Source organism: Pavona decussata, unplaced genomic scaffold, assembly GCF_977016875.1.
Source record: "Pavona decussata unplaced genomic scaffold, jaPavDecu1.1 SCAFFOLD_114, whole genome shotgun sequence".
NCBI lineage: Eukaryota > Metazoa > Cnidaria > Anthozoa > Scleractinia > Agariciidae > Pavona > Pavona decussata.
Genome location: NW_028145528.1, coordinates 6,996,823 through 7,009,564, shown reverse-complemented (window position 1 = coordinate 7,009,564; position 12,742 = coordinate 6,996,823). Strand labels below are relative to the sequence as shown.

At 39.5% G+C, this 12,742-nt stretch overlaps 2 protein-coding genes across 2 annotated transcripts; one reads left to right on the top strand and one right to left on the bottom strand.

The window, feature by feature from the left end:
• Positions 1-5: 5 nt before the first annotated feature.
• Positions 6-6,536, bottom strand: LOC146470534 (uncharacterized). The gene is made up of 4 exons (XM_085122630.1): positions 5,671-6,536; positions 4,042-4,289; positions 3,157-3,282; positions 6-2,551 (listed from the first exon to the last, which is right to left on the bottom strand). Exons 1-4 carry the CDS (start codon positions 6,449-6,451, stop codon positions 929-931), a joined length of 2,778 nt encoding a protein of 925 aa, XP_084978756.1. The 5' UTR covers positions 6,452-6,536; the 3' UTR covers positions 6-928.
• A 3,382-nt stretch (positions 6,537-9,918) lies between these two features.
• LOC146470533 (somatostatin receptor type 3-like) lies at positions 9,919-12,733 on the top strand. Its single transcript, XM_085122028.1, has 2 exons — positions 9,919-10,132; positions 11,412-12,733. Exon 2 carries the CDS (start codon positions 11,563-11,565, stop codon positions 12,550-12,552), a length of 990 nt encoding a protein of 329 aa, XP_084978154.1. The 5' UTR covers positions 9,919-10,132; positions 11,412-11,562; the 3' UTR covers positions 12,553-12,733.
• Positions 12,734-12,742: the final 9 nt, after the last annotated feature.

Here is a 12,742-nt window from a genome sequence, read left to right as displayed (position 1 = left end):
TGTCATACAAATAAAATAGCTTAAAATATATGGATAGAAAAAATAACGAATAATTTGAGTAAACGAAAGCCTTGTAGGCATAAAGTCAAACTACGTGGGAATGCGATTTAACAAGATTTGAAGAGCATCAATGCAAATTCATTTTTTTTTGGGGGGGGGGGGGTGGTGGGGGGCGACCTCTGTTTTCGTCGGCATTTTGATGACTGCGCCTTGAAGTCATCATACCAAGAATTATCACAGGGCCATAAAAACATCTGTTACTATGGTAACTAACGAATTCATATAATTGAGATTTAATTAGCTTTAGTTTCCTCTCAAACTTGGGACGATAAATAAATTCCACATGCTTTTCAACTTATGCTTCATTGAATTTCTCAATCTAAGAGTCTCTTCAATAACACTTTTACACTTGTAGTTTAAAAGCTGGGTTGTCAGTTTGAGAAGCACACACAAAAGGAGACTCAATGAAGAGTTCAAAAACGAGTTCAATTATCATCATTGAAGACTCCTAACAATGTTTAATGAATTTGCTTTCCGAAAGCAAATTCATTAAACATTGTATGAGCGTGTAATAACAAGGGCCTAAATGTTGGGTGCAATCCACTGTACTGAAAAAAATGGCGACTGGTATATTTACTCATGATTCTTAGAGTACGAAAACCCTAAAAACGCTCATAAAAATGCATAGCAAAGTTTTGTGAAAATGTTGTTAGTACAGAGACGAATTCTGCAAAAATATGACTTTCTATGTGCCTATTGGCTGTGTTAGGTTCGAAAGGTATTGTGGTAAAATGTACAGCCGCCATCTTTTTCCGTACAGTGGATTCTAAACACTTCAAGATGCAGCCTGTGACGTCAGCAAAGATCGCCCTACAAATCCCTTAACCCCATTACTTTTCCCCAGAATAAAGAAGTCAACGTTATTTTATTAGTCTGTTTGGTTTGCCTTATGGTCTCGCATTAGTCGACCAGGGTTTCGGCCATTGTCGATACCGTATACTGACTCTAATCTTTGAACTGTCAAAGTTAATTGCTCCAAAATATCCTTCTGCTCTTTGCGATTTTCCTCTTGACTATTGCGCATGCGCTCTTCAAGGAGAAGCGAGGTTGTCTTTGTCAGTTCCTCCAGGTTTGAAGTCAGCGCGGAAAGCGAACGTTTCATTTCCGATTGAGAACGCTTGAGATTATCCAAGTCTTCCAACACTGCATCAAAGTCACTTTGCTCAAGTTTTCCAAACCTTTTGCCTCCAAAGCGCTTGCTCACAATATTGTGCATTTCGGAAACCTTCTCTTCCTGTTTGCGGTTCTGTTCATCTTCTTCTGAAAGGGCTGTGATGTAGTCAGACTCCTCCGGGCTGTAGTTTGTACTTATAAGCTCCCTATAGCGCTTCAATTTCTTCACCGAAACATCAAGCTCCAGATCTTGAATCAGCCGAGCCCGCTGCATGGCAGCTGTCGCGCGTGCGTTGTCGTAGACTCGTTGAAACGTGTTCGACAATAGCGCAATGTACAGATTCATAAGAACAATGGCGGCGATGATTATGAAAGAACCACAAAGAATGCGCGACATGTAAGGCGCAGCTTGATCTAGCGCCGCAAAATTATAGTCATCTAACAAAGGAATTCGAATTACAGTGTAAATCAAACTTGTAACATCGTTATAGCCTCGGACAGGGGTTTGAGCATTTGGACCGAACATGATCCAGAAGGCAGCGCCGTAAGGTATGTAGAACATCAAAATTACAAACAGCCACTTTGAAGAATCTTCTATGATGTGTCCAAGCATCACAACAAACGGTCCCTGATGGTGGAAGGGTCGGGCATATTTGAGCAGACGAACCCAGACTGGAATTACAGTGCAAGAAAGGATTCTAACAAAGACATCATTGTATACCCTATTCTTGACGTATACGTTTATAAAGTGGAGAATGATCACCACTATGAGCATAGCATAGGTAATCCAGTCGATATAATTCCAAGCATCCGTGAAATAAATCTGCTTATTTCTTTTGTCCTGTTTAATCCGTCGCAGCTCTTGTTCAACGAATTTTCTTTCCTGGGGCCAGCGTGGATGACAAAAGGCCAAGTCCCGCTCAACTTCTTTCCGCCTCCATTTGATCAGTTTCTGGGATTGCTTCTTCGATCGGTAGTATTCTTTAACTTCCTTCCTGATTTCATTGAACATTATAGCAGCAAACACGATTTCGATCACAATTTTCCACCACATTTGGCTAAGAGGCGTGTAAAAAGTGCTCACATCTTGAGGCATGGAACACGCTAGGACCGTGTATAATATGGCCATCAACATGTTAGGAATAATGTCAAGCCACGCCTCAACTCGGAAGTACCGCCATTTAACGTCTATAAGGCGTTGAAAGATCGGATGCATTACAAGCTCAAGACAATTTGACAGGGAGACAGCTTGCAGAGGGGAGGGGACGGGAGTCGTGATTTCTTTGGGGCAATCGCAGTTTTCCAGGAAATTCAGATAATAATTTTGTTTCCGCTGAATTCTTTCCACTGAATGGAACTGGTCAAGTGCTCTGTAGGCCTGTAAATAAAAGAATAAAAAAAATAAATTAATGAATAAATAAACAAATAAATAAGATAAGGAAGAACAAACTTATCGATCCTTACTTTAAAGAAACACAAGTCACGGCGATTTTGCTATATTTTCGTCAAAATGGCTCAAATATTTGACAAAGAACCTTTTTTCTAACATGAAATTGCTGTTAGAGCACCGAGAAGGAAATATCAAGGTATTTATCCGGGAACGAACAAACTATAAGCAGTTTTTGACGACTTTTCTACAATACACAGGAGGAACTTGAAAAAACTGGCCAATTTTTTCAAGTTGCAATCCATTTCCATCCTAGCCATCCCCAGCAAAAGATAATTAATACTAGTTTCTGTGCATTATTGAGGTTATTGTTAACAAAACTGAACCATTATTTTGACGATTCCATCGATTCAAATATGTTTTTTGGCTATTCAAAGTGACACAAAAAAGTCGGTGACACTGCCCCTTTAGGACAATATGCACTTTTCTTGAGATGACAACAAGCATGGAACTCATGGTCACACACGAACAATACATTTTGTCGCGACCACTTTTAAAAATGAAATTTATGATAACCGTTTATTCTTTCAACTTACCACCACAGGCATTTGGGAAATAAGAAGCGAGAGTGCTGACATGCCACTGTCGTCCTTCACACCTGCAGAGGCCCCCTCGTCTAAAAGCGTCCTTGTTACCTCGGCACTGTTGTGTTCTGCGGCGACCTAACAGTCAAAATGTGATTAGGAATTGTGCCGAGGCTAATTGTTATGTAGAAAAGATATCAAAAAGCCTTAAAGGCAACATTTTGTTATGCCGTCTTTAGAAAATAACTTGCTCTCCCCCTCGTAATGGTTGCTTAGCGGACTTTTTGGCCAGGCCATGCGTTTTACATTTGTTAAAGGTTGAAGATACGGTTTCGTCAGTGTCTTTCCTATTGGGGACGTGACTGGGTTATAAAAGGGAGACTCCTCATGTCACAAACTAACTGTACCGGATGATCGACGGGATTTCAAGTGAGATACATGAGAGAGTTAGCCCCGGTAAGGAAATGGGAGACCGCACGAGACAAAGAAAAAAATATTTCACATCGGCGGGAATCGCATCCACGATCTCCGGATTTGATCGTCCGTATACCGACTCAGCTACAAGACCAGACAGGTGCAAGTCAAGGGTGATTATGATGGTAATTGCGGCAATGTGAAAGTGAAGGGTAGAAATGAATGTTGGGCCGCTAGCACTAAGGACACAAATGAAGGATCAAACAGTTAACTATGCAGGGGGGAGGGGAGGGTGCTAAGTGAACGCATGACTACCCGCAGTCTTTCTCTTACCAATTTTTTCTAGAACGCATTAAATGGCAAAGTCAAGGATCCAATCCTCCTTGTTTTTACCATAGATTACATTTCCACATTCAGGTCTATTATTTTGTTCTATTGTGTAGGATCTGAGAGGGAAAAAAGGTGACTGATGACCAAACCAACCTGCAAAGGAGTGCGTAGTTTGTAGTCTCTGGCGTCAATATCAGCGCCGTATGCCAGCAGAATCTTTACACACTGCACAGCTTCGTTCTTAGCAGCATAATACAGCGAAGTTTGATCTTCACCCGCAGTTCTCGCATGAACATTCGCACCATTTTCGATGAGGAACCTGACCATCTGTGAATAATCTGCTGCGGCGGCCACGTGTAACGGTGTTCTGCCATAATCATCGGCTTTGTTAACGTCTGCACCTGCAAAAGAGCGCATACTTGTAACGAACGTTTTTCTTGTTGGGTATCGTTGTGTCATGGTGTTGACATTCTTTCCTATTTCATAACCGAGCTTAAAATTTACTACCTGTCTTCGTCAAACAATATCTTTGCATGGGACGTTTTCGACATTGGGGATCCAAGCAGTATACCTGCCATACGCTTGGTACATATTAACTTGGCGAATGTTCTAAGCTCGGTATGAGTCTCCCTGTAACTCAGTGGCAGTGTCAGGGCGGAATGTCAAGGGTTTGTTTCCCGTCAAGGACTCAGATAATTTCTTTGGCCCATGCTTGCGACATCTCTGTACAAAATCCTGGTTACAAGCTGTTCAACTTATAAGACTTGCACGTCTCCCTTCCATGCAGGATACCGGGCCATCATCTTTCACATATACGTTACACTATCACAATGCTCTATGATCAGGTCAATCAAATACTGTACCGGCCGAAGGAAATACACGCGCGTATCGTAAATCCGCCATATTGCATGCATTTTACGCGCGTGTAGGTGTTGCTATTCCTGTGGCCAGTACTATATATGTATGTACAACACCAACAAATTATATGTCAAAACAGAGAGAGAAAAACAACAACAACAACAACAACAACACAAAACTGTTTTTCTTTTAAAGCTTGTGCAGGAGCTGGTTACTCTAAAGACCTCTTATGATGCATCAGCTATAGTAACCGTTGTGTGTATTCTTGATACCCAATACAAACAATCAAAATTACTCTTGATAAATGTAGGTCCACTGGTTTTGCTATAACTTCTGATCAGACACTTGCAAGTTACTCCAACAGCACCAGTGTAAAATAAATGTCCAAGTCTGTTGCTAAAAAAATCAACCGAAAAGATGACAAGCTTGTCCAAAACAAACATGAATTTGCGGGTGACCGTGAGTTCACATTCTTTCTTAATAAAGTCCATGTTAGAAATCCATTACCGACTCCGATTCCTCCTTGTTCACAGTCTTTTTATCTCGTGACAGAGTAAACAATAACGTTCACTGTGTGTCAGCCTAACTTCAATTGTCCACAATACTGAGTAAACGAAGTCAACAGAATTATCAAAGGCTTGACTCGTTACTCGAGCCTGGTTCCCTCTGATGAAACGACCCAAAAGCACTGAAAAAATAACTGCAGTCAACAGAATAGTCTGAAGTTTGACGGCAGTTTTTAGTATCCGTCTGTATGTTTCATACCAGCCGATCAGTCAGTAATTGATAAATTGTTATATAGATTAACATGTGTTAACCAGAGCATGACCAAGCCACAAACCTCTATTAGGTTTTCAGATTAGTCTCTGGTCTCATGTGGATTAAAATCTTGCGGCTTCAACAGCTGCTCATCACTATGCTTACCTTGTTCAATGAAGAATTGTGCAACGTCTACTCCCCAGCTTCTGGACACTTCATGAAGTAAGGTTTGACCGAACCGATCACTGGTGTTCACTGAAGCCCCTTCATGTAACAGTGATTGAATATGCTCCAAGTCCAATGAATCCTCTACATCGGGAGAGCTCGACAGCTTGGCGAAATACTGCAACAATGCTTGATTCGGATCTTTTCTGGTCGAAGCATGACTCCGCAGCGAAGAGCTCGACCCACTAGGGTTTTCGTGACACAATTCAACTTCCTCCTCTGGCTCACTCTGTAAAATGGTGTAAGATCCACTAATCTTTCTGCTTTGACGTTTCTCGCGTTGCAGCATTCTCTCATAGCTCGTCATATTTTCATTTCTTCTTCTTGTAGCTGGACTCGGGGTGCGAGGTGCCTCTTTGTCTTTAACAACAGAAAGGCTTTCCAACGCTGCTTCTTCTGAGTCAACTTTACGCTTTCTTTTGCTGCTTTTGCCACCGCCGTCATGCCCACGATCATGGAGTTCGATGTCATTGCTCTTTTGTAGTAATACCTTGGCAGGAGGAACTAACGGAGGAAGTCGCCCATTCGCTACTTTCACCCTGATATCATTTTGTTCGTTGCCTAACGTGTCTGAAACAGAACGTGTTGCTTTGGACGGCTTTTGACCGGCGCCTGAATTGTGTACGTCGTCTCTCGTCATTCCTTCGGGGGCCACTTTCTTCTTCTTATGAGCGGCTCGATTTTTACCCCGCTTTACGCCTTCTCTCGCAGTCTTGTTCATTGCTGATTTACAGTTCAATGTTTTACACGATTCCAAAACATACCTTAGAAGCCGTATAAAACATGCTTGCGCGATTCTCGTGTTTTGTTTATCCTTTGCGGTCGTTAACAGATTATAACAAAAGCCCCCAAGGGAATACAAGCAACCGTTGACAATTATGTAAATATAACGATGGAAAACCAAAAGACCGTGAAATATGTTTCACGCCAATGCATAAACAAACAAACCAGCTAAAGAGTAGGACCAGATTCGCCCGTGGTAGCGAGGGGCTGGTAAAGTCTTTCGACTGCTGGGATCATTTTAAAAATATGTATGTATGACATGTATTTGAGCTAGTGCAACCGAAATAAAGATTACCGTTTTCCGCGGAAAGCGCGCGTGGCCGAAAATTTTAAGATTTTAACTTCCAAAAAGAACAATTCTCTCGGTTTTCAAGTCGTTCTGACAGGCAACCTCCATACTTAAATCTGGGAATTTTCTCTTATTCTAAAAATATCTATTTATTGTCAAAAATCTGACCACTTTTTCCGCAAAAACTCTGGAAACCGGTATGGATCCGCGCCTGAAGTCTCTAACTAATCCCTCTCATCTATGATCAATAGTTTGGTATTGTTTGTTGCTCATGATTACTGTTTTTCGACCGCTTAACAGTTATCTTGTGCAACGTATCGGTAGGAATATATCGGAATCGGAAGGAAAAACAGAAATATGCCACCTGATATGAAAGTCCACGGACAGTTGTCGATGTTCCATTAGTACAAACTTTCGTACACTCCCGTTAACAGCTGTCGTCAGATATTTCGTACACACTCGTTTTCAGTCAATTCCCTTTGGATCTTTAAAACAAGGGAAAATACTGTTAGGGTCGGTGCACACCTTTGTCCAAGGCACCTTCATGCAAAGACTAGTTATAAAACTGTTGAATTAATGCATATGGACACAAGTTCTTGTATATTTTATCGAATTTTAAATTAGGCTCTCAAGTACAGAGATTACCTTACGTATGTCAATCAATTGAGAGGGCTACAGGATTTTCTTTTATTATGTGGCTGGCTCCGCGAGCGGGCAAGATGGATCATATCCTGCTCTGTGTCATTGGTGGAGCTGTCTTGCCCGCTCTGGATCACGACTACCCGTTGCCCGTTCAAACGATGTCGAAAGTTTAGTCCACGAGCAATGCCAACGTTTCTTGTTGTTTTCGGTGAACGTGACGGTAAAGAGATTCGTGTGATGTTCCGCCTTGCTCACTTTTGTAAACAACAAAATCTTCTCAAAGTTTCGCCGCCTACTTTTACAATCGATCGGCTCTATTTTTCGGCTTATGTTTGCACATGTTTTCAATATGTATTGTTATTGTTATTGTTATTGTTATGTTAGTGACTGATTGGAGGCCGAAAACTTTGTAAAAAAATGTTTGCCATTTACACCACAGCGCGATGGGCTAAAAATGGCGAGTTTGCGGCTTCTGAATTTTTCCGCATTTACGAAAATCTAAATTATGCATGTTCGAGAACTGTCTTTAATAAACTGTTCAACGAACTCCTTAAACATAATTTGAGACGTCCACTGTTTTTCATGATTACTTACTAGCTAATCTAAATCCACTGAAAATAAATCCTACACCGGCTGCAAAGAATTTCTGTCCGAGCAGAACATTTCCAGCAGTTCGGGATGTCTCTTTTGTACTTTAAACTTGTCCGTAAAAAGCTATATTTAAATCTTTATTGACATGCTTGTTCGGTCAAAATGGCTGGATATTAGAGAATCGACGATCGGAAATACGTCTGCTGTTCGCAGGCTAGCTGGATATTGGCCTTGTTCTTTTTTTGCGTGTTTTAGACTATAAAAACACCGAAAAGAACTTGAACAATATCGAGCCAACTTGATCGAGCAAACTTGGTCAACTCCCATATTTATCATCAAATAAACAACCAAACAAACAAAAACAAAAAAGCACCAGTAAGGGCAGAGACATGTGAAATCCGCAAATCCACTGCCAATAGAAAATGGAGCCACTGATCGTCAATTAATTTTAGTTCATAAATCTGGAACAGATTAGATCCCGCGATAAGGGAAGCAGAGTCACTGACTCCTTTTAAACATGGACTGTCAAAAGTCATTTTATGATCCTTTTATTTCTACTTTTGTATATATTTTTTTCATTCCTTGTTTCTATGATTAGGTTTTTATTTGTTTTTGGTAATTTTTTAAAGGACCCTTCTGGAAACCACTTTTGTGATGTTGGCATCCTTATTAAAGATTATCCTCAATATTTTTGATAGTTTTCAGTAATTTTTTTAAATACTTCTTTTACTTTTGTTTTCCGCTCATGGCCGTTGCTATGGGCCAATTAAAAATTAAAGATGGTCATACCAAACTGGAACTCTTAAATATTCTTCGATTCAGGAAAGTAGCAAAAAAAATTATTATGTTGACAAAGAATTGTACCCATGTTGGTATAAGCGAGAAAACATGAAAAAATCACCGTCCATGATATTCCTCTCCATGATATTAAAAACAGCCAATAAGAAAGTCATGACATCAAATTTTATTATACCAGTTGTTCAATACATATGCTCTGTTTATATCATACAGTTTACTTTTAATACTTTCTGTCCTAAGAACAAAATAAGGTATTAAGTTTTTTGACAATTTTCTTAGAAGAAATATTAAAATATGTTCCCTTTTCCTTGTGCAGGTGTATCTGAATGCATTTATAAACTTGCTGTATTTCCGTATGGGAAGTAACAATTTTCAGCCTCCGGGCCTAATAAAAGGAGATTGAATGAAAATGTATCAAACTCACCGACAAACAAATAAAGGAAACACATCGCACAGATCATGGCTGTGCTGACGTCGGAATGATAATTTGTAATAAAAGAAAACCCGACTGCCACAGACAGATGTACTACTAGCTTGTGTTTTCTCGAATCAGATCGTACGCATACAAATATTCGGCAACAAACTTGCAGCTGTAATTAAAACACACATTCAGGTAGGCGAAGAATGATTTTCACTTAAACCACAAATTTAACAGCTGCGGGAAACCTAAAAACTATCATATGTGAACATATACGTTCGCGCGATTTGGTGATCAGCTGACTCCTTCGCAAAATTTTATAAAAAATCTCAAAATTGGAGAATTCAGTAATAAGTCCAACGGCATAAATCCATAACCAAGCGGATTTAACCAACGGGATTTGATAATTACTACACTTTATTCATAACCACTTTAATAACAACATAAGGAAAGTTTATCATTTCCAATTGAAATACATTAATTTGTCACGGTTCAAAATTTACACCTACATTATAAGCTGACACATATAGCTCTCTTACCGAGCAGACGCTGTCAAAAGTTAATGGGTATTTCCATTTATTATATGGCTCGTTTTCGTAAGCGGCCGAAAATGAAGTGAATCATGCGCTATGATTGTTTACCCGAGCGGACTAGATTAAGCTATCTTGCTCACTCAGGATTACCCCGGCGTTGAAATCCGTTGCCCGTTTACTTGGCAAGTTTACTCCTTTTCTTGTTGTTTTCAGGGAAACGTGCGCTAAAAAGTTCACAAACCCTCGATATTTCAGTACATAAAGAAAAAAAAAATTAAACATGCATGGAGTCATCTGTGTGCAATGTACGAACTTTCTTTTTGCTTCGCTGAACGTGCTGTTGAATCGGTGAGTTGATCTATAATTTTCAGATTATAATTTGTAAAGCTTGGTAGCCGTATGTATCAATTCGAGTACTAATTTAACTAGCTTTCCTTCTTTTTGCATTGACTGTTAATTTTAAACCTCATCGAAGCGATAGCTGAGCTAACTGAACACTGCAGTTCAGAAAAAATTTTTTCTTGAGATCGCCGAAGAAGCTTACGTTTTCAATCAGATTTACCATCTTCAGTGCTTTTGACAACAACAACAACCACTACAACAGAAAATACAGGTATATCTTACAGAAAGTAAGGTACATATACTGACCCGCAAATATCAACGCCAATCGAGGCATTACATTATATAGAAGTCATATGTTTTACAACATAAAAATAACAAAAGGGAAATAAAAAGAACTGAGAAAGTAAAATGAAAAGCCTGTAGATTGTTGTAGTAAGAAAAGTGTAGAAAAGAATAATAGTAAACAGTATGTATTAATAAGATATTTTTTATCTTACGGTGTTTACGTTTTAGTGTTATTGCATCAGAACCATGGAACATTTAAAGAAATACAAAGTATCTCATATTTTTCTTACAAGGGGTGAATTGTTGTTGCATTTTTAAGCAAAATTGGCAATTTCAGTTGTTTATTTATTTTGGGATAGATTACTTTGCTCCTGATCCCATCAATTTACCCGTTCTGTTTTTCGGCTTATGACTGCATATGTCATGTTTTCAAAATATATTGTTTCAAAGAAACCTTATTGATTGGAGAAAGAAAACTTTGTGAAAATGTTAATCTTTAAACGCCACAGCGCGATTGGCTAAAAAATGGGAGTTGACCGGCTTGTAAATCCTCCCGAATTTGCAAATTTAAATACTAAATTTTGTTTTCTTGACTGAGAATCCTTCTTGTTAAAACTAGCTTCTTAAAGTTAATTAAGGATGACCAGTTTTCCATGACAAATGTCAATACTGGCACTGAAAAATAAATCTTACACCGTATATAGAGAATTTCTTTCCGAGCACTTCTGGCTGACATTTGCATGTCGTTTTGTAATTTAAACTTGTCAGTAAAGCCATATCATTTAATTACATAAATATTTTATTGAGGAAGCTTGTTCGGTCAAGATGGCTAGGTATTGGCCCGTTCCCGAAAAGAAAGGCTTTCTTTGCGTTTCTTTTTATGGACGTAAAAACGCAAAAAAAGAACTTTGCCAATATCTAACCAGCTTGGTCAATAATCGATGCGTAATGCTTCACTGAACTGACTTACGAGCCTCATTTATTCACTTGTTATTTTAAGTTCAAAATCAAATGAGCTGTGAGATAAATTGCTGATGACTCATTTCCTGGGCAATATCAACATTTGACGAAGAGGTTTCAGAGGTATTGATCAATGGACCTGTCCTGGCGCCAGTTCGTCGAATCTATTGTATACCTATCGAAGATCCAACATGGCCAACACAACTTTGGACACGAGCAGTATTTACAGCTCACACTCTTGGTTCAATGTGATGCTTGCTGTTCTGTACTCGCTAGTCGTGCTTACAGGTTTGATAGGGAACAGCTTAGTCATCGCAATCGTATGCAAAACCCGGTCGATGTTCACCACTACAAACATCCTGCTGGCGAATGTCGCGGCCGCGGACCTCATTTCACTGTTGTGGTGTCCAATACCTTTGGCAGTTGATCTTTCGGGAAAGCACACATCAGGGATAGCAGGACACTACATTTGCAAGTTTTTCACGGGCTACGCCGTAACGAGCGTGACCGTTGGCGTCACTTATCTTAGTCTTGTGGTGTTGGCCCTAGAGCGTTATTACGCCGTTGTGAAACCTTTTAAGCCCGCTTTAGTGTCTACGAACCAGCGTATGTACCATGTTATTGGTGGTATATGGATCGCGGCAATCATATTTTCTCTGCCTGGTTTTATTTTCAGTGAATACGACAAACAATCGGGAAGGTGCCTTGATCCATGGACTCTCGAAAAGGCAGCGCGCCTGAAATGGATCTTTGTCCTTTTGGCGGTTTCTTCGTCTTTTTTCTCTGGATGCTTATTTTTTTGCTATTTTCAGATTCTCAAAGGAATATATGTTAACCACACGGTTTGTTCTGTGGAAACTGCTGGTTCGAGACATGGCTCCATGAAAGAGAAACGAAAACTTGCCATGATATCCATGACTGTCACAGCGGCTTATTACTTATGCTATCTTCCATTTTTGACGTTTGAGATATACATCGCATTTCAGCCGTATCAGTCAATTTTGCAGAACTACCAAATGTTCTATCAAGTTTATCGAATTTTAGGGTTTATAATGTATGTAAATTCGTGTTTAAATCCGTTTTTCTACGGATTTCAGAGCTCGAATTACAGAAAGAACTTGAAGAGAATTTTGTTGAGGACAGAGCTCTCAGTGACGGAAATGAGTACGATTACCAGGTGAACATGGCTCCGTTTACCAAGGCTCGCAATTTTTTTTATCAGTTCAAAATACACGATTTATTTACTTATTGAAATTGCTCTACTGGCTGTATTGTATAAAATGTTGTGCCAGTTAATGTGTATCCGTAGTTAAAACTGAAGTGTAGGTGTTGAGCATAAATAAAGCGATTCATTCAGCTTTTGACAGTCGT

Coding starts and splice junctions, on each gene's coding strand:
- LOC146470534 (XM_085122630.1), bottom strand. CDS start 6,451: ATGAACAAGACTGCGAGAGAAGGCGTAAAGCGGGGTAAAAATCGAGCC. Junction 4,290..5,670: donor ACAATTCTTCATTGAACAAG/GTAAGCATAGTG, acceptor GCTCTTTTGCAG/GTGCAGACGTTAACAAAGCC. Junction 3,283..4,041: donor AACTACGCACTCCTTTGCAG/GTTGGTTTGGTC, acceptor TTTGACTGTTAG/GTCGCCGCAGAACACAACAG.
- LOC146470533 (XM_085122028.1), top strand. CDS start 11,563: ATGGCCAACACAACTTTGGACACGAGCAGTATTTACAGCTCACACTCT.